We start from the raw sequence: 21,237 nt of genomic DNA, 5'->3' as shown, positions 1-21,237 counted from the left end.
ATTCATCACTTAATATCAAAGATGTTGATGATTTAGACAAGAAAACACTTCTCACTAACCTGGAATGTACAATTAAATGATGTATGAAATGATAGCTTGTCGTATGGTTTTAGTTTCTCACAAATGAGTTAAATTCAAATTACCACCTAGAGTTGGATTAAAATGCTTTGAATGACAGCTGTGCACTTCAGTGAATTTTTAAGATAGGCCCACCTTCAGTGGTATAATTTTTATTTCCAATTCCTATTCAGAGAGATTGTAAGGGCTTTCATTAGGATTGTCAAATGAGTGCAGCGTTTGTGATTCATTGAGGGCATTACAAGCCTGTGCTGCTAAGAGAACTCAGAACTTCTGTCAGAAAATGAAAATTATTTCTATGCTGGGATGAGTTCACACGTGTCAATTCCACTGTGCAACTCAGTTTTTTCAACATTTTCTTTAGTGACTCAATTCACTTAGATTCAAGAGGCACTGTGTAAAAACACCTTGCATTTGCAAGAACCTGGAAAAATGGTTTGGCAACCAGACTGCCAGATTGAAATAGAAGGATGGTTTCTGAATGCAGTGGAACTGGTATCATGGCAAAAATCCAATCAACTCTGCAATTTAGTTATTAGATTCTTTTTTTAACCACATTGAGCAAGACATTGACTTTTGCATTCAGTACTTCTAAAAACAAATTATTAACTGAAACGAGTAACTACTTGTTCGTGGCAAATCTGAGTTACTAAATGGTTCTGTGTCATCAGTAGATTATTGTATCCTCTGGCATCCTTCAGTGCATCTTAATACACTCTTGACGAACTGCTCTTTCCTCCCCATTTTGCTGCATTCAACTGTTACACAAATGATTCCAGAATCATTACTTGATTGTTCTCCCTGAGACTACATTCCAGATGTTGCTCACTCTCTGCGTAAAAAAAAAGTCCTGATATTAATCCTAAAATTACCTTTTTTGCTCCCTTTGCTCAATACATACTGCTCAATTGAAAGTAATATTCTGGATTTATCTTTTTTCCATATATTTCTTGACTTATAGTCACAGACTCATAGAAATGTACAGCACGGAACCAGACCCTTCCATCCATGCTGACCAGATATCCCAACCTAATCTAGTCCCCTGCACTTGGCCCATATCACTGTAAAGCCCTTCCTATTCATCTACCCATCCAGATGCCTTTTAAATGCTGTAATTGTACCTGCCTCCTCCATTTCCTCTGGCAGCTCATACCGTACATTTTCAGCATGAAAAGGTTGCCCCGTAGGTCCCTTTTATATCTTTCCCCTCTCACTCTAAATCTATGCCCGCTAGTTCTGGATTCCCCAACCCCAGGGAAAAGACTTTGTCGATTTATCCTATCCATGCCCCTCATGATTTTGTAACCCTCTATAATGTCACCCCTCAACCTCTGATGCTTCAGGGAAAGTACCCTAGCCTATTCAGCATCTCCCTATTGCTCATATCCTCCAACCAACCCTGAACCCTTTCAAGTTTCACAACATCCTCCTGATAGGAAGGAGACTAGAATTGCATGCAATATTCCAAAAGTGGCTAACCAACATCCTGTACAGCTGCAACATGACCTCCCAACTCCTATAGTCAATGCTCTGACCAAAAAAGGAAAGCATACCAAATGTCTTCTTCACTATGCTATCTATGTGTGACTCTACTTTCAAGGAACTATGAACCTGCACTCCAAGGTCTATTTGTCTAAATAGAGTCAATAACCTGAGACTTTTCCCCAGGGCAGGATTGACTGGTACCAGGAGTCATAGTTTGAAGATATTACGTGGAAGGAAAAAGGAGATGTCAGAGGTGGGTTCTCTATGCAGAAGTGAATGCATGGATGCGTTGCCAGTTGTGGCGGTGGAAGCAGAGTCACTGGGGACATTTAAGCGACTACTAGACATGCACATGGATAGCAGTGAGTTGAGGGGTGCGTAGGTTAAGTTACTATATTTTACATTAGGATTAAACCTCAGCACAACATCGGGGGCCAAAGGGCCTGTTCTGTGCTGTACTTTTCTATGTTCTATGTTCTTGTTCAGCAACCCTCCCTAGGACCTTACCATTAAATGTACAAGTCGTGTATAATATTGTTATTTATTTCTTGTTTTCCTTTTCTGAGATCCCTGCCATTTGAGGTCACATTAGTTTGACTGACTCTCATGACCAAGATAGAAATCAATACATTTCTGGATGCTAAGATATCATGGATAGGAAGACAGTATGGGAAAGTGGCACTAAGCTTGATCATCAGCTATGATCGTATTGCAATGTGAAGCAGGATCAATGAGCTGAATGACCTCGTCTGTTCATAAGTTCCTCATTTCCCAAGGCTGGAAATAAGAGTATTCAAGGAGCAGTCTGACCAGTCTGTACGACTGTGTCACAAATGGGAGCAGACACATGTATTGGTCTACAGGACCTGGCCAAATCTGGACACCTTAGAATACCTTTCATGTCTTCAAAGTGTCACAGTGCACTGTACAGTTAAATAATTAGTTCTAAATTTTGTTAGTCTATTTGAGATCATACTTTGCTAGTCTAATCTTGATGAAATTCTTTGAGTATTTGTCCAGTATGTTAAAAAGTGTATAATTTCTCTTCTTCTGAAATAGTGATAAACATTCTTCTTCAATTCATCGGTTTAAATTCCTCCTAAATTTCTCTGCTTTTTTGAGAATCCTTGCTATAATGTAGCAAAAATAAATATATTTGCCATTATTCAAACAGTAACATTTTTAAAGAAGAAATCTCTTCATCTAGTAAAAGTAGAACTGTTGGTCAAAAGGAGCATTAACAATTTATTTTTGTCTATCTCTGGTATTTTCCTAACTGAATGATCTGTGTGTTGTGAATCTTGATCATTTTGGAGATGTGGTTGGAAGGAATGATTTAACCCATTCTTGTGAGGAGTTGAATAAGCTTCAGTGGACATTGTTGATCTTGTAAAACATTGAAAAATCTTGTCACAGGTTTGACAGGATTGTTGTTGGGGAGGGTGGTTTTCTCCTGGGGGGGTCGAGAGTTAGAATCATTGTTTAGTGTTTCACAATAATGAGTTGACCAGTTATGACTGAGATGAGGAAACCTTTCTTCATTCAAAGGATTATGAATCTTTGGAATGTTCTTTCTCAGAAGACTGTGGGCTCGCAATCCTATTTCTTTTGTTTTCTCTAATAAATTATATTCCTGTCAGTCAATTTGCCTTAGATGCTTATGTACTTCCAGTTCAAAGTTTGAATAGGTTCATTTGGTTCTAACATTGTCACAGTGGAGAAAATGTTAACCTTCAATGTCATCACTGTTCTCACACTGACAGCAACTTCTGGAAGCTGCACATGCTCAGTCAAGAATAGAAATCCAGAAGTTGCTGTCAGGGATACAGTGCATCTCCATTAGCATCAAATACCACATAGTTGCTCACTATACATAGTAGGTGAACAAGCCATTTCACTGATGTCACCTGAAATTTCCATTTTCTGGCTAGCTTCTGTTGCAAACAATCGGTTGAAGCTGACCAAAGACCTAACTTTATCAAAATACTTTGGAATTTTTAAATGGGTAAGTACCAACCTGCATGAAAATAGCTGGTGTGTTGCATGCATTTTAAATTGCATCTTTGCTCAACACCAGTCATCAGTTACATTGGTTTAGTGGCATTTGAACAATACTGGTAGCTGTCTGTGATGATTTGAAAGAAAGGGTTTACCCCTAGTGAGGGTTAGGGGTCTTGTGACACAGTGGTAGTGTCCCTAGCTTTGGATCAGAAGGCTTAAGTTGAAGTCCCAACCTATCCAGAAGTGTGTCATAACATCTCTGAACAGAGTCGACGAGAAAATACCTATTTTGTGGGGACTGGCTTAAGCACTAGATCTTGGCCATATCAACAGAATGTGAGAATCAGCAGAACGATTCTCTTCTATTTTGGGGAATTTGAAGTCAGGCAACTCTAATTGTTGAGCATCTCCAAGCAGTGAATGTTGTTTTAGAGACCTGATGGAAGGTGAATAACAGAATTCAATATGATTTCAGTGACAAATGTTGGAAGCTGTTGTAACAGAATATTATTTATTACAAATTATTTTCATGAGTGGAATTTAAACAACTTTCCATTTGAAGAGTTTGGTTCAATTGACTGTAATATGAAATTATTATTGCCTTATAAATGGATAATTGAGGAGCAATGGGCATCTGTATTCAACTATAACAGATATAAATCTGTTCTTTTTTCACACAGAAATTCCAGAATCTTCCACGTCTACCTGGAGCAATGAGACAGTTCGAAACTCCTGGGTTATTATTGGATTGCTTCCACTTTTAATTATAGTGTTGTTTGTCTTCGCATTTGTTCTTCGAAAATTACATCAAAGGAAATCAAGAACATTGTTTAAATCTACAGGTGATGATAAAATATTCAGATTTTTACTCATGAATCATATGAAAACTTTTTTTATATAGGTAACCAATCATCTGATTAGAAAAATATTTTAAATGCTTTTGACCTCAGAATTTAAGTTTTAAGAGCGATCAAGTTAAAATATTCAAAGTTTAGGTTAAAATATTCAAATTCAAAGGTTAGATGAAAGATTAGATCTACTTAAGCTGTTCCTTTGTTTGGAAACAAAATTTGAAATAATACGTGGTTGAAATCACCTCTTAAAAAAAGCCAAAGAACTGCTGGCGTTGGAAATCAGAAACAAAAACAAAGGTTGCTGGGAAAACTGTTCTGAAGAAAGGTCACTGGATCCGAAATGTTAATTCTGTTTTCTCTCCACAATGCTGCCAACTCTGCCAAGTTTTTCCAGCAATTTCTGTTTTTGTTTCTGAAATTACATCTTGTTGAGTAAATATGATGCGCAAGCAATGTTGCAAGAAAAGTGAAATATACGCGGAGAAAGTTTATCTTAGTTGGACAAGGTTATTGTCACCTTAAACATATTGGATATTGGTAATGTGATTTTAGAAATTGTTAAATTTTTACAGAATGTCAAACCTGAACTTTGAAACAGGTGTAGGTCATTCAGCGCATGGAGGAGTAGCCCATTCAGCCTTCCCTGCAATTCAGCTCAATCATGGCTGACCTTCTACTTCAGTGCCCCTTGCCCATGCCATCTCTATGTCCTTTTAATGTCATTTGTCTCTGGAAACATATCACTTTCTCCCTTGAACATGCTCAATGATTTTCATTCCACAGCTCTCTGAAGTAGCGAATTCCAAAGATTCACCACCCTCTGAATGAAGAAAGTCCTCCTCATCTGTCTTAAATGGTCTACCCTTCATTCTGAGATTAAGTCCCCTAGTTCTATACTCATTATGAATTATGGATTTTTCTTGTCTAATTTTGTCAAATGGTAAAAATGTAACTGCCCTCGTCAACAGACCTAATTCCCGTTCACTGATACAGAGAAGGGTCCAGTAAATTTTAAGTGATTGGGAAAAGAACTACAGCCAATATAAATAAGCATTTTTAAAATACAATAACTGGATTAGAATGCAGTGCCAGATAGCATCGTGGTGAAATAGCCACAAAGGCCAACTTCCTGTCATCAAATCAGCCTTTACTTACACGTACATAATACATGACATGGACCCAGCTAGCTGAGAGCTGGCTCCCAGACTGACCAAAGCCCCTGACACTCCTGTTTATGTCTGTCAGCCATAACTCGCTGATTGGATCAGATTAACAGCTCCAATCAGGGAACTCATATTTCACTGACGACCACCTGGCTGACCTTGTTCCAATTGCTACAGAGGATATATGTTCAATAGTAATCTTCTCAAGTAATTTGATAAATACTTGAAAGAGTAAAGAAAAACAGGGGTTTGGTGAAAGGATAGGAAAGTGACACGACTTCAAAATGGCTGCCACAGACCTAATGGGCCAAATGGCTTCCACCTATGTGATGCAATTCAGTATACTCTGCACATTTTAGTGCTGCCTCCATGCACCAGAATAATCACCCGTGTTAAGATTCAAATGTCAACCTGTACGTCCAGAATAATTAAAATATCAGTGACCTGACAGATTTATAGTGTTGCACAATTATAACATTTTTCCACATTACTGACATTGTGTGAAATTTTCTCAGGAATGTAAAAAGAGGATAAATAAAAGAGAAGCCAATGCAATAGGCTTGAATTTGCAACAAGCTATCGTGGCACTCAGTGCTCTGCCACATGCTAGTGAACATATGTTTAGAGGAAAGAAAATCAATTTAGACAATAGACAATAGACAATAGACAATAGGTGCAGGAGTAGGCCATTCAGCCCTTCGAGCCTGCACCACCATTCAATATGATCATGGCTGATCATTCCTAATCAGTATCCTCTTCCTGCCTTATCTCCATAACCCTTGATTCCACTATCTTTGAGAGCTCTATCAACTCTTTTTTAAATGAATCCAGAGACTGGGCCTCCACTGCCCTCTGGGGCAGAGCATTCCACACAGCCACCACTCTTTGGGTGAAGAAGTTCCTCCTCATCTCTGTCCTAAATGGTCTACCCCGTATTTTTAAGCTGTGTCCTCTGGTTCGGCACTCACCCATCAGCGGAAACATGTTTCCTGCTGCCAGAGTGTCCAATCCTTTAAAAATCTTATAAGACTCAATCAGATCCCCTCTCAGTCTTCTAAACTCAAGGGTATACAAGCCCAGTCGCTCCAGTCTTTCAGTGTAAGGTAATCCCGCCATTCCAGGAATTGACCTCGTGAATCTACGCTGCACTCCCTCAAGAGCCAGAATGTCTTTCCTCAAATTTGGAGACCAGAACTGCACACAGTACTCCAGGTGTGGTCTCACCAGGGCCCTGTACAGCTGCTGAAGCACCTCTTTGCTTCTATACTCAATTCCTCTTGTTATGAAGGCCAGCATGCTATTAGCCTTCTTCACTACCTGCTGTACCTGCATGTTTGCCTTCATTGACTGGTGTACAAGAACACCCAGATCTCTCTGTACTGCCCCTTTACCTAAATGAATTTCATTGAGGTAGTAATCTGCCTTCCTGTTCTTGCCACCAAAGTGGATAACCATACATTTATCCACATTAAACTGCATCTGCCATGCATCTGCCCATTCACCTAACTTGTCCAGGTCACCCTGTAATCTCCGAACATCCTCATCACATTTCACCCTGCCACCCAGCTTTGTATCATCAGCAAATTTGCTAATGTTATTGCTGATACCATCTTCTACATCATTAACATATATTGTAAAAAGCTGCGGTCCCAGCAAGGATCCCTGCGGTACCCCACTGGTCACTGCCTGCCATTCCGAAATGGAGCCGTTTATCACTACCCTTTGTTTCCTATCAGCCAACCAATTTTCAATCCAATCTAGTACTTTGCCCCCAATACCATGCGCCCTAATTTTACTCACTAACCTCCTGTGTGGGACTTTATCAAAAGCTTTCTGAAAGTCCAGGTACACTACATCTACTGGATCTCCCTCATCTATCTTCAGAGTTACATCCTCAAAAAATTGAAGAAGATTAGTCAAGCATGATTTCCCCTTTATAAATCCATGCTGACTCTGTCCTGTCCTGTTACTACTATCCAGATGTGTCGTAATTTCATCCTTTATAATAGACTCCAGCATCTTTCCCACCACTGAGGTCAGACTAACTGGTCTATAATTTCCTGCTTTCTCTCTCTCCCACCTTTCTTAAAAAGTGTTATAACATTAGCCACCCTCCAATCCTCAGGAACTGACCTCGAATCTATCGAACTCTGGAACATAATCACCAAAGCATCCACGATTTCCCAAGCCACCTCCTTCAGTACCCTGGGATGTAGACCATCAGGCCCCGGAGACTTATCAGCCTTCAGACTTAACAGTGTCTCCAACACCAAATCCTGGCAAATATAAATTCCCGTAAGTTCAGGTCCTTCAGCCACTGTTACCTCAGGGAGATTGCTTGTGTCTTCCCCAGTGAACACAGATCTGAAGTACCCATTTAATTCTTCTGCCATTTCTTTGTTCCCCGTAATATATTCCCCTGTTTCTGTCTTCAAGGGCCCAATTTTAGTCTTAACCATTTTTTTGCCTTGCACATACCTAAAAAAGCTTTTACTATCCTCCTTTATATTATTGGCCAGTTTACCTTCGTACCTCATTTTTCCTCTACTAAGAAGATTTCCTTCTTAGTAATCCTCTGTTGTTCTTTAAAAGCTTCCCAGTCCTCAGTTTTCCCACTTATCTTTGCTATGTTATACTTTTTCTCTTTTAATTTTATATGTTTCTTAACTTCCCTCGTCAGCCACGGCCGCCCATGCCTCCTCCTGGGATCTTTCTTCCTTTTAGGAATGAACTGATCCTGCAACTTCTGCATTATACAAAGAAGTATCCGCCATTGTTCCTCCATGGTCATCCCTGCTAAGGTATTGCACCATTGAACTTTGGCCAGCTCCTCCCTCGTAGCTCCATAGTTCCCTTTATTCAACAGAAGTACTGTCACTTCCGACTGTACCCTCTCCCTCTCAAATTTATATATTTTAAAAGTCCTGGGTCAGTGTGGAGCAAGTAGAATTGCAGAACATAATAACTTTGATACGAGGCATAAAATAAAATGCATAAGTGCTGCAGAAACAGCAGGTCTGGGCGCATCTGTAGAATGAGAAACAAATTTAATGTTTCAAGTCAGATATGACTATTCTTTGGAACTGAAGGGGACTGGACAATTTATGGTTTTTATGCCGTTGAAGGAGATTATTAAATTGGAGAGGGTTCAGAAAAGATTTATTTGATGTTTTTAGAACTGGAGGGGTTGAGCTATAAGAAGAGGCTGGATAGGCTGAGACTTTTTTCACTGAAGGTTGAGGGGTAACATAGTGGCAGATGTTATAACATTTAAAGGACATTTGGATAGGCGCATAAAGAGGAAGGTTTAGCAGGATATGGGCCAGGCGCAGACAAGTGGAACGAGGTTAGTTTGGGGAACTTGACATGGCACGAACCAGTTAGACTGAAAGGCTTGTCTCCATGCAGTATAATCCTGTGATTCTATGACAGAGGAGGAGGAGCAGCAAGTGAAACAGATGGTGAGTGTATTCAAGGCAAAAGACAAAGGGAGATGAATGCATGGCTGAGGATCTGGTGCATGGGAGAAGGATTCACATTTTTGGATCATTGGAATCTCTTCTGGGGTAGAAGTGATTTGTACAAGAAGGATGGATTGCACCTGAATTGGAAGGGGACTAATACACTGGCAGGGAGATTTGCTGGAGCTGCTCAGGAGAATTTAAACCAGTGAGGTGGGGGTGGCGGCTGGGAGATAGTGAGGAAGAAGTGAGTCAAACAGTCAGGGCAGGCAGGGACAAAGCAGAGAACAAGGTAGAACTAATAAATTAAACTGCATTTATTTCAATACAAGAGGCCTAACAGAGAATACAAATGAACTCAGGGCATGGTTAGGAACATGGGACTGGGATATCATAGCAATTACAGAAATGTGGCTCAGGGATGGACAGGACATTCCAGGATACAAATGCTATGTGTAGAGAATGGTGTTTTTGATAAAGGATAGCGTTACAGCTGTATTGAGGGAGGATATTCCTGGAAATACATCCAGGGAAGTTATTTGGGTGGATCTCAGAAACAGGAAAGGGAAGATCACCTGATTGGGATTGTATTTTAGACCCCCAATAGTCAGCGGGAAATTGAGAAATAAATTTGTAAGGAGAATTCAGTTATCTGCAAGAATAGGGTGGTATTGGTAGGGGATTTTAACTTTCCAAACATAGACTGGGGCTGCCATGGTGTTAAGGATTTAGATGCAGAGGAATTTGTTAAAGGTGCACAAAAAAATTTCTGATTCAATATGTCATAGAGTCATAGAGATGTACAGCATGGTAACAGACCCTGCAGTCCAACCCGTCCATGCTGACCAGGTATCCCAACCCAATCTAGTCCCACCTGCAAGCACCCGGCCCATATCCCTCCAAACCCTTCCTATTCATATACCCATCCAAATGCCTCTTAAATGTTGCAATTGTACCAGTCTCCACCACTTCCTCTGGCAGCTCATTCCATACACACACCACCCTCTGCGTGAAAAAGTTGTCCCTTAGGTCTCTTTTACATCTTTCCCCTCTCACCCTAAACCTATGCCCTCTAGTTCTAGACTCTCCATCCCCAGGGAAAAGACTTTGCCTATTTACGTTATCCATGCCCTCATAATTTTGTAAACCTCTATAAGGTCACCCCTCAACCTCCGACACTGCAGCAGCTCAAATCCTCCAACCCTGGCAAATATGGATGTACTTACTAGAGAAGGTGCAAAACTTGACCAACTCTTGGGAAATAAGGCAGGGCAGGTGACTGAGGTGTCAATGGGGGAGCACTTTCGGGCCAGCGACCATAATTCTATTAGTTTTAAAAATAGTGATGGGAAAGGATAGACAGTTGAAGTTCTAAATTTGACGAAGGCCAATTTTTACGGTATTAGGCAAGAACTTTCAAAAGCTGATTGGGGGCAGATGTTTGCAGGTAAAGGGATAGCTGGAAAATGGGAAGCCTTCAGAGATGAGATAACAAGAGTCCAGAGACAGTATCTTCCTGTTAGGGTGAAAGGAAAGGCTGGTAGGTGCAGGGAATGCTGGATGATTAGAGAAATTGAGGGTTTGGTTAAGTAAATGAAGAGAGCATATGTCAGGTAAAGACAGAATAGATCAAGTGAATCCTAAGGAGAGTATAAAGACAATAGGAGTAAACTTAAGAGGTAATTCAGGAGGGCAAAAAGGCTACATGAGATAGCTTTGGAAAATAGGGTTAAGGAGAATTCAAAGGGTTTTTACAAATACATTAAGGACAAAAGGATAACAAGGGAGCGAATAGGATCCCTCAAAGATCAGTAAGGGGGCGACCTTTGCGTGGAGACACAGGAGGTGGGGCAGATACTAAATGAGTATCTTGCATCAGTGTTTACTGTGGAGAAGGAGATGGAAGATATAGATTGGAGGGAAATAGATGGTGACATCCTGAAAAATGTCCATATTACAGAGGAGGCAGTGTTGGATGTCTTGAAATGCATAAAGGTGAATAATTCTCCAGGACCTGATCAGGTGTACCCGAGAACTCTGTGGGAAGCTAGGGAAGTGATTGCTGGGCGTCTTACTGAGATATTTGTATCATCAATAGTTACACGTGAGGTGCCGGAAGACTGGGGGTTGGCTAATGTGGTACCACTATTTAACAAAGCTGGTAATGATAAGCCAGGGAACTATAGACCATTGAGCCTGACATCAGTGGTAGGCAAGTTATTGGAGGGATCCCTGAGGGAAAGGATTTACACATATTTGGAAAAGCAAAGACTGATTATGGATAGTCAACATGGCTTTGTGCATGGAAAATCATGTCTCATGAACTTGTTTGAGTTTTTTGAAGAAGTAACAAAGAGGATTGATGAGGGCAGAGCAGTAGACATGATCTATATGGACTTCAATAAGGCGTTCGACAAGGTTCCCCATGGGAGACTGGTTAGCAAGGTTAGATCTCATGGAATACAGGGAGAACTAACCATTTGGATGCAGAACTGGCTCAAAGATGGAAGACAGAGGGTGCTGGTAGATGGTTGGTTTTCAGACTGGAGGCCTATGACCAGTGGAGTGCCACAAGGATTGGTGCTTTGTCCACTTCTTTTCATCATTTATATAAATGATTTGGATGTGAGAATAAGAGGTAGAGTTAGTAAGTTTGCAGATGACACCAAAATTGGAGGTGTAGTGGACAGTGAAGAAGGTTACCTCAGATTACAACAGGATCTTGATCGGATGGGCCAATGGGCTGAGGAGTGGCAGCTGGAATTTAATTTAGATAAATGCGTGGTGCTGCACTTTGGAAAAGTAAACCTTAGCAGGACTTAAACACTTAATGGCAAGGTCCTAGGAAGTGTTGCTGAACAAAGAGACCTTGGAGTGCAGGTTCATAGCTCCTTGAAAGTAGAATCGCAGGTAGATAGGATAGTGAAGAAGTTTTTTGCAAGGTTTGTGAAAGTTTGTAGCTCAGGTTGAGGTTTAGGGTGTAGGTTTGCTCGCTGAGCTATAGGTTTGATATCCAGACGTTTCATTACCTGGCTAGGTAACATCATCAGTGGCGACCTCCAAGTGAAGCAAAGCTGTTTTCTCCTGCTTTCTATTTATATGTTTGTCCTGGATGGGGTTCCTGGGGTTTGTGGTGATGTCATTTCCTTTTTTTTCTGAGAGGTTGATAGATGGTATCTAGATTTATGTGTTTGTTTATGGCGTTGTGGTTGGAGTGCCAGGCCTCTAGGAATTCTCTGGCATGTCTTTGCTTAGCCTGTCCCAGGCTAGATGTGTTGTCCCAGTTGAAATGGTTTTTTTCATCCGTGTGTAGGGCTACAAGGGAGAGCATCAGAGGCTGAGGGATGATCTTATAGAGGCTTATAAAATCATGAGAGGCATGGATAGGATAAACAAAGTCTTTTCACTGGGGTGGGTGAATCCAGAACCAGAGGGCATAGGTTTAGGGTGAGATGGGAAAGGTATAATAGGGACCTAAGGGGCAACTTTTTTATGCAGAGGGTGGTGCGTGTATGCAATGAGCTGCCAGAGGAAGTGATGGGAGCTGGTACAATTGCAATATTTAAAAGGCATCTGCTTGGGCATATGAATGGGAAGGGTTTAGAGGGATATGGGCCAAGTGGTGGGAAATGGGACTAGATTAATGTAGATTATTTGGTTGGCATGGATGAGTTGGACCAAAGGGTTGTTTCTATGCTGTACATCTCTACGATTATGACTCTATAACTTACATGACAAGGTCATTGCCTATTTATTTATATTCTAATTTCAGAGGTTACATACGATAGCAGTGCCATTGTTTCAGGTTCCAAGGAACACACTTTGGCTAAAGATGAACAGAGATTCTCTCCTGTGAGGAATCAACAATATGAACTGTGTGTGGAAAGTGAAGTTACCAATTGCACATCTCGAGGAAATGGAATGAAGAAGTTGGTAGCAGATACTCAGGAAAACTGTGACTGTGATGCTTCACTTCCTTTACCAGCCACTGAAGAAGGAGCAACAATTCTTGTCACAACCAAAACTGTGGAATGGTGTAGCAAAAAGGTCTGATTTTCTAAACTGCAAATAAACTGACAAGGTCCCTGTAAAATTGTTGCTGAAAGAGACCTCAGCGAATCTGAATCCACACTTTAAATAACAAGAGATAGGAAATTATGTGAAATGTAAGATGATCATTTGGTACTAATTTGTTGACAAATGTAGTTGATTTAAGCTAAAATACATATATTTGATGTTTTACAAGCTGTAATTCCTGCAATCCTTAAGTTGACACACAAAGCATATGCAATCCATTTTTCTGGTACAGCAATTCTTTTTCTAAATGAAGATATACTGTGTCTAATAGATGCTTTTGTTATGGTTCCAGCTGATAGCTATCCTAAACAATCAGATTCCAGAGAGCAACCTGGCTTAATAGACTATAGTTTAATTTTGTAGTTTGGTTACCGTGTTGATCATTTACTGAACATATTCACAAGAGGCTGCCATGTACTTTTAACAAAAGATTATCAAAGTTCATTATACACAAACGGGAAAAAAAACCTCAATTTTACACTGTACAAGAATTGTTTGAGATAGTCACATTACAAATTTAAGGAATACAGATTCAATACTTTTTTTGATTTCAATTACAACCTTACAAATACTCAAACGTCAGTGAAGGGTCACCCTGAAACTACTTTAAAATTCCTTGTTCATTTGGCATAACTGTACTATTTTTTTCTTTCCAGCAAACGTCTGCATTAAATTAGTGCTATTTCTTCAGTTAATATTTTTTCATGAGGTCGTTAAACTATTAATTTTAACACAATTCCCTTATTTCTTAACATGGATTCCTTCATCTCCCCTTCTTGAGCCTGTTTCTGGAGCTTTGTCTTACTTTCCTAAATGATTCAGGACTTTTTTCTCCTGCCTGGACTTTTCTAGAAACTGCTAACCTGCACTTCTGCTTTTACAGACTAGACTGACCTGCTTCTGTCCGAAGGAAACCTGCACACACATTATCCTCTGGATGGCTCTGTCCTTCTATAAGAACTGGTTTCTGGCTCTATCTCCCTGTTTTATAAGGCATCTTGTTCATTTTCTAAAGCACTGAAACCATTCACCTCAAGACTTTTTAAAAGCCTCATTTAAACACGTAGAAACTCATTTCTGACACCCTTAAACAACTTAAAGTAGTAATATCACTGACTAGTAATATAGAACCTCACAGTTCCAGTCCCATCACAGCTGATGTTAAAATTTGAATTTAACAAAAAAAAACTGGAATAAAAAGCTAGCCTGATGGCAACCACTTAACTACTATTAATTGTTGTTAAAATTCATCTGGTCTATTAGTGTCCTTCAGGAAAGGAAATCTGCCACCATCCTTACCTGATCTATCCTATATGTGACTTCAGACCCAGAGTAATGCAGTTGACTCTCAACTACTGTATGGGAAATTAGGGATAGACAATAAATGCTGGCCTAGACAGTGACACCCACATCCCGTGAATGAATATATTGAAAAAAAGATCTGCGGTGGGACCATTGCTGATACTATAAATATAAGTGATCTGGACTCTCAAAGTCACAATATACAATTTGGAATGATACTAAATCAGAGAACTGCAACAAAATATGGGAAAATGTCAAATGGCTTGTAGAGTCTGTGAATAATTGCAATTAATTGAAATATAACAAATGTGAGCTGGAATTGCAAGTAGGAATGCAAATGATAAAGCTTAATCAGCGGGGGAAGTTTATTGGGGTTATTACGAATACAAATTTACAAAGGATAAGGTTACAGGATTCCACAATTTTGAATGAGCAAATTAAAATTTATTTTAATAGCCCAAGTTTATATAGTAATGTACTGGGTATGTACAAATTAAAGTCAAACATTCAGAATTAATATGAAGGGGCTGTGGGTTAACAGTTGAACTCCTGTGGTTGGTTACCCCACTTTGCATATCAAATAGCAGATACGATTAAGACAGGTTACACAGATCCCTCAATGACATCCTCAGACATAGAGATACTACAAATCACCAAAATCTCATTAAAGCTTTTGAAGAGCTAGCTTTGGAGTGCCCTCAAAGCCTGTTTCATTGTGGACCATCTCAACAACTACCCTTGCTTTGGTTGCTCACCATTTTCTAAACATCCTTGGACGTTTCTTGAGACCTGACTACCCAGCGACTGCTGACACCAGCTCCTCTGCTGCCTGATTGACCAGCACACAAAGCCTTCTGCTTAAACTGCCACCAACTAACATGGAGTCACCTTCTTTAATTCTCACTGCTGTACAGTAATCCTTGAACTGTTATGATTGACCTATTAAAAACCATCACAACAAGCTCTGCCCCTGTTCCTAGGCAAGGTTGATTAGAGCAACCTTTGGAACAACTCGTGCCGATGTTATAATTTCCAGCTAATGAACTCTCCACAAGCCAGCAGCTTCAAACACACAGAACAAAAACTGATTTTGGCATAGGGCTAATTCATGGAGGAGTAGGTTACTATTTAAGGAAGGTACTGCTAAATTTATGTAAATGTTAGGCTGGATCACTTATTTACTGGTATTTTACAAAGAAAGAGTTGACCCAATCCCCTGGTCAAGGGGATGTACCGATCGTGAAAGATTGCACAGCCTGGGGTGCTTTGTCTGGAACAAAGAGGACCAAGAGTGGACTTCTCAGAGTCTTTTCACATTTTCAAATGCCTTCATTGAAATTGATTACCTGTGTGGGCATGTCCGGAACACGACCATAAATTCAAAAGTGAGTTGACAGATCAAATAAAGGTACAAGGAATCACTTTGGCAGTAAGGATGTTTATCACACTGTCATGCAGAGTGGTTGAATCAGGTAGCACTAATTTATTTATTTGGAGACTTGATGTGTACAAGGCCTGTGACCAGTGGAGTGCCACAAGGATTGGTGCTAGGTCCATTACTCTTTGTCATTTATATAAATGATTTAGATGTTAACATAGAAGGTATAGTTAGTAAGTTTGCAGATGACAGCAAAATTGGAGGTGTATTGGAGAGCGAAGAAGGTTACCTCAGATTACAATGGAATCTTGATCAATTGGGCCAATGGGCTGAGGAGTGGCAGATGGAGTTTAATTTAGATAAATGCGAGGTGCTGCATTTTGGAAAAGCAAATCCTAGCAGGACTAATATACTTAATGGTAATGTCCTGGGGAGTGTTGCTAACAAAGAGACCTTGGAGTGCAGGTTCATAGCTCCTTGAAAGTAGAGTCACAGGTAGACAGGATAGTGAAGAAGGCATTGGTATGCTTTCCTTTGTTGTTCAGAGTATTGAATATAGGAGTTGGGAGGTCTTGTTGCGGCTGTACAGGACATTGGTTAAGCCAGTTTTGGAATACTGCATGCAATTCTGGTTTCCTTCCTATCGGAAAGATGTTTTGAAACTTGAAAGGGTTCAGAAAAGACTTAAAAAGATGTTGCCAGGTTGGAGGATTTGAGCTATAGGGAGAGGTTGAATAGGCTGTGGCTGGTTTCCCTGGAGCGTTGGAGGCTGAGGGGTGATCTTATAGAAGTATATACAATCATGAGGCATGGATAGGATAAATAGACAAAAATCTTTTCCTGGGGTGAGGGTGTCCAGAAGTAGAGGGCATAGGTTCAAGGTAAGAGGGGCAAGTTACAAAAGAGACCTACGGGCCAACTTTTTCACGCAGTGGGTGGTATTTGTATGGAATGAGCTGCCAGAGGAAGTGGTGGAGGCTGGTACAATTGCAACATTTAAAAGGCATCTGGATGGGTATATGAATCGGAAGGGTTTGGAAGGATGTGGGCCAAGTGCTCGCAAATGGGACTAGATTAGGTTAGGATATTTGGTCGACATGGAAAAGTTGGACTGAAGGGTCTGTTTCCGTGCTGTCCACCTCTCTGACTCTAAGTATATTAAGGGAACTTGAGTACGGAGTTACGGTGGGAAAAGGACATTACAGGGTCAGGAGGCTGGTGTGGATTACAGACATTCAGATTGACCAGTTAGAACTGATAGCTTTCATCTGGATTATACATTTTTAAAGTTTATTTTTTACATGGAATATGGGTATCACTGGCATGGTATCACTGTTACTCATCCCTTAATATAAAGTTAAAGGCCAATCGAAATTCTGTGGAAAGAGAAAGGAAATGTTGGAGAAACTCAGCAGGGCTGACAGCATTGGTAGGGAAACAAACAGAGTCCAGTGATACTTTGTCAGAATTGCTGTGTGGTCCAGAGTGACATGTAGGCCAGACTGGGTAAAGATGGCAGTCACAAAGTCTGAGTAGTTATAGACAAATGATGCAGAAGTCTCACTTGTTTCTTGCCATTTATCTAATTAAATCCTGGATCCAAGAGACCAACATTCTAAGTTTGGTGGAGACAAGGCCAGGTATTTGGACAGCTTACTTTGTCAATCCCAGAGCAGAGCTGTGCATTGGCCTTTTTACCAGGAATATTACTTGTACAGCTTGGCAACTATCTGTTTCTCTTACTCTGGCAGATCTGTATCTCCTTCCCCATGCAACTGCTTGGGTGGAGGCCTGGAAGTGAATTTTCAATGGATAAACTGTACGAGGCTGAAAATATAACTCAGGCCAATGCAGGAATTACCACTGTTTTTTGAAGTGTTAATCTGCTGGGGATGTCATACAGATGACAAGCGAAGTGAAAATATTGACAGATTTTGCTTAATATTAAATAATTACATGGCTTCTCCAGTTTATGTCATATTGCCACATCTTCCATTCCTGATTTTGAACAAAATTAAAATCTTGTTGATCCAACACATTAGTTTAACCGTTTTCTACCTTAACATTCTCTTTGCTTATTGAAACTGTATTCCAAGATATCTATTATTTAAATATACAAAATCAAAGTTATGTATGTCTTTGTATCTGATTAATGATCTTTGAACTAAATAATATTAAAATAAAATGATGTGTCATAACACTTTGGATCTCAATTGTCTTGACCATACAATTACTCACTTGGCCTTTCTACTGTGTAAACCTACTGTGTATGATTTGTAATTAGATTATTAAAATGGAATATCTCATTCTTAGTTTAATCTTATATCTTTAGTTTCTCCTCCTTTATTTTAAGTTCATCAATGTCTCTTTCCTTTTCTCTAAGAATATACAAATTAAGAAGAGAAGGCACTTAACCCTTTAACCCTGTTCCACCATTCAATAAGATCATGGCTGATCTGCTTGTGACCTCAAATCCACGTACCTACTTATTTCGATATCCTTCCACCCTCTTGCTTATCCAGACTATATCTACCTCTGCCTTAAAATTATTTAAAGAGTTTCTTTTGAGAAAGAGACTTCCAAAAACTCTCAACTCTCTGACAGAAACTTGTTGTTCGTTCTCTTATTTTTAAACAGTGATTCCTATTCTATAATGTCCCACAAGAGGAAATATCCTCTCCATAACCTTCATGTCAAGAATCCTCAACATCAATCAAGTTAGCAATTACTTTTCTACATTCCAGCAGATTTAATCCTCACAAGACTACCACTGAGTGCCCCCCATTCCAGTCATCAATCTAATAAATCATCTGTGAACTGCTTCCAAGTATTTACATCCTTCCTTAGGTGAGGAGACCAATACTGTTTGCAGAAAAAAACAGAGATCGCCTTACAAATAACCTGTATAACCAAAGCAGAACATCTCTACTTTTAGATTCAATTTCCCTCAGATTAAACAATAAAATTCTGTTAGCTTTCCTAGTTACTTGTTTTACATGCATACTAGCCTGCATACATTGATTCATGCAGTAGGACATGCAGATCCCTCTGCAACCTCTCACTATTAAGGGAAAATAATTCTTTTATTTTCTACCATAACAGAAAATGTCACATTTTGCCATGTATACTCCATTTGCTAGATCTTTTCCCACTCATTTAACCTAATTACATCAGTTTGTAACCACATGCCTCCCCTTCACAAGTTGTCTCCCCTTACTCATTGAAACTTACAGAATATTGAGAGGTCTGGATAGGGTGGACGTGGAGATGTTTCCACTAGAATGAGAAACTTGGACCCAAGTGGACAGCCTCAGAGTGAAAAAACAACTCTTTAGAACTGAGATGAGGAGGAATTTCTTCAGCCAGAGGTTGGTTGATGCTTGGAATTCATTGCTGCAGAAGCAATTGAGGTTGGGTCATTGAGTGTATTTAAGGCAGAAATAAGTTCTTGATTATTAATGGTATTAAGGGTTACAGAGGGAAGGCAGAAGAATGGGGTTGTGAATCATATGAGTCATGATTGAATTGTGGAGAAGAGTTGATGGACCAAATGGCCTAATTCTGCTGCAATATCTTGTGGCCTACCTTTGTGTCATCAGTAGTTTTAGCAACCATGCCTTTACTCCCTCTATCAAAGTCACTTATAAAAACTATAATGTTGAGGTCCCAGCATTGATCCATGTGATGCACCATTCATTTTTCCAGTGAAAAACAACCATTCGTGCCTACTTTATCTTTCCTGTTAAATAGTTTATACGTTTTCCACAATAACTTTATTTGGCACCTTATCAAATACCTCATGGAAATCCAAGTGCAATACATGCATAAGTTCCTCTTTACTAACAGCATATTTACTTAGTGAGTTTTGAGAAGATTTGTAGCTCAGGTTGAGGTTTTGGATGTAGGTTTGCTCGCTGAACTGCAAGGTTCATTTCCAGATGTTTCGTTACTCTACTAGGTAACATCTTCAGTGGGCCTCAGGCGAAGCAATGCTGAAAATTCCTGCTTTCTATTTATATGTTTGGGTTTCATGGGTTGGTGATGTCATTTTCTGTGGTGATGTTATTTTCTGTGGTGAAGTCACTTCCAGTTCATTTTCTCAGGGGGTGGTAGATGGGGTCTAATTCGTTGTGTTTGTTGGTAGAGTTCCGGTTGGAATGCCATGCTTCTAGGAATTCTCATGCATGTCTTTGTTTGGCTTGTCCTAGGATGGAAGTGTTGTCCCTGTCGAAGTGGTGTCCTTCCTTATCCATATGTAAGGATACTAGTGAGAGAGGGTCATGTCTTTTTGTGGCTAGTTAGTGTTCATGTATCCTGGTGGCTAGTTTTCTGCCTGTTTGTCCAACAGACAATGAACAAAACTAATGTTATTTACAAATACCATGCAAGGACTGTAACAAACACTACATTGGACAAACATGCAGAAAACTAGCCACCAGGATACATGAACACCAACTAACTTCGCCTGAGGCCCATTGGAGATGTTACCTAGTAGGGTAACGAAACGTCTGGAAATAAACCTTGCAGCTCAGCGAGCAAACTCCATCCAAAAGCATATTTACTTCTTCAAAGATGCCTAGTATATTGCTTGAATATGGTTCACCTTCCACAAAACAGCATTGATTCTGTCTAATTACTTTAAATTTTGCCAAGTACTCATACAATCTATATATATCTATAATCGATTGATGTCCTCTTCTCAACATGCTTTCCTACCTATCTCTGTCAGCTGCAAATTTAGCTGTCCTCACTGAAGCCTTTGATATAAATTGTAAAATGTTGAAGCTCCAGCACAGACCTGTGCCAGTTCTCACTCACATCCTGCCAACAAATAATAAAATTCCTCTCTCTCTTAGACCTCCTAGTTTACAGGTATTACTGGATCCTTTTTGTATCCCTACAGCGATGACAGAAGCAAAACATTTACATTCATTCAAAGTAATATTAAAAAATATTTATACAACAAAAATAAACATGCAGCAAATTCAATAAATTAGATAACTATTGCGATTAAAATGCAGAATCTACTCTCAATGGTTAAAGATAACTTTTTCTAAGAATACATTATTTTGAAAAGCCCATTGTGTAAGCTTTTGTAGGAAACTGTCTTCAGGAAGTTGGGATTACTTTTCTTGGAACATCAACTAACCATATCATTGTTTTGAAATTTTCACTCCATCAGGGCAATTCATAAATATGGTAATTTACATGATTCACAGGTTTAGCATTAATTCTGTTCTTTTTTGAGTAAGACAATCAGGCATTTAATAAAATAAAGAGTTGCGGGTGTTGGACATCTGAAACAAACAATAACATAACTTATGGGAAAACCTCAGTTGATTTGGCATTATCTGTATAGAGAAATCAGAATTATGGTTTCAAGTCCAGCAACCCTTCTTCAGAACTAAAGATCTGAAGGTGGATCAGTGGACTCAAAA

General features: G+C 39.7%; 1 protein-coding gene across 1 annotated transcript in view; it reads left to right on the top strand.

The window, feature by feature from the left end:
• Nucleotides 1-17,889, top strand: part of LOC140464700 (tumor necrosis factor receptor superfamily member 17) — a 78,107-nt gene extending 60,218 nt beyond the window's left edge. The window contains exons 5-6 of the mRNA XM_072560131.1: nucleotides 4,245-4,406; nucleotides 12,815-17,889. Coding sequence (XP_072416232.1) covers nucleotides 4,245-4,406; nucleotides 12,815-13,095 — 443 coding nt within the window. The 3' untranslated portion in view covers nucleotides 13,096-17,889. The remainder of the gene's footprint in view (nucleotides 1-4,244; nucleotides 4,407-12,814) is intronic.
• The last annotated feature ends 3,348 nt before the right edge of the window (nucleotides 17,890-21,237 follow it).

Source organism: Chiloscyllium punctatum, chromosome 40 (assembly GCF_047496795.1).
Source record: "Chiloscyllium punctatum isolate Juve2018m chromosome 40, sChiPun1.3, whole genome shotgun sequence".
NCBI classification, from domain to species: Eukaryota; Metazoa; Chordata; class Chondrichthyes; order Orectolobiformes; family Hemiscylliidae; genus Chiloscyllium; species Chiloscyllium punctatum.
This window is presented reverse-complemented; position numbering and strand designations above follow the sequence as displayed.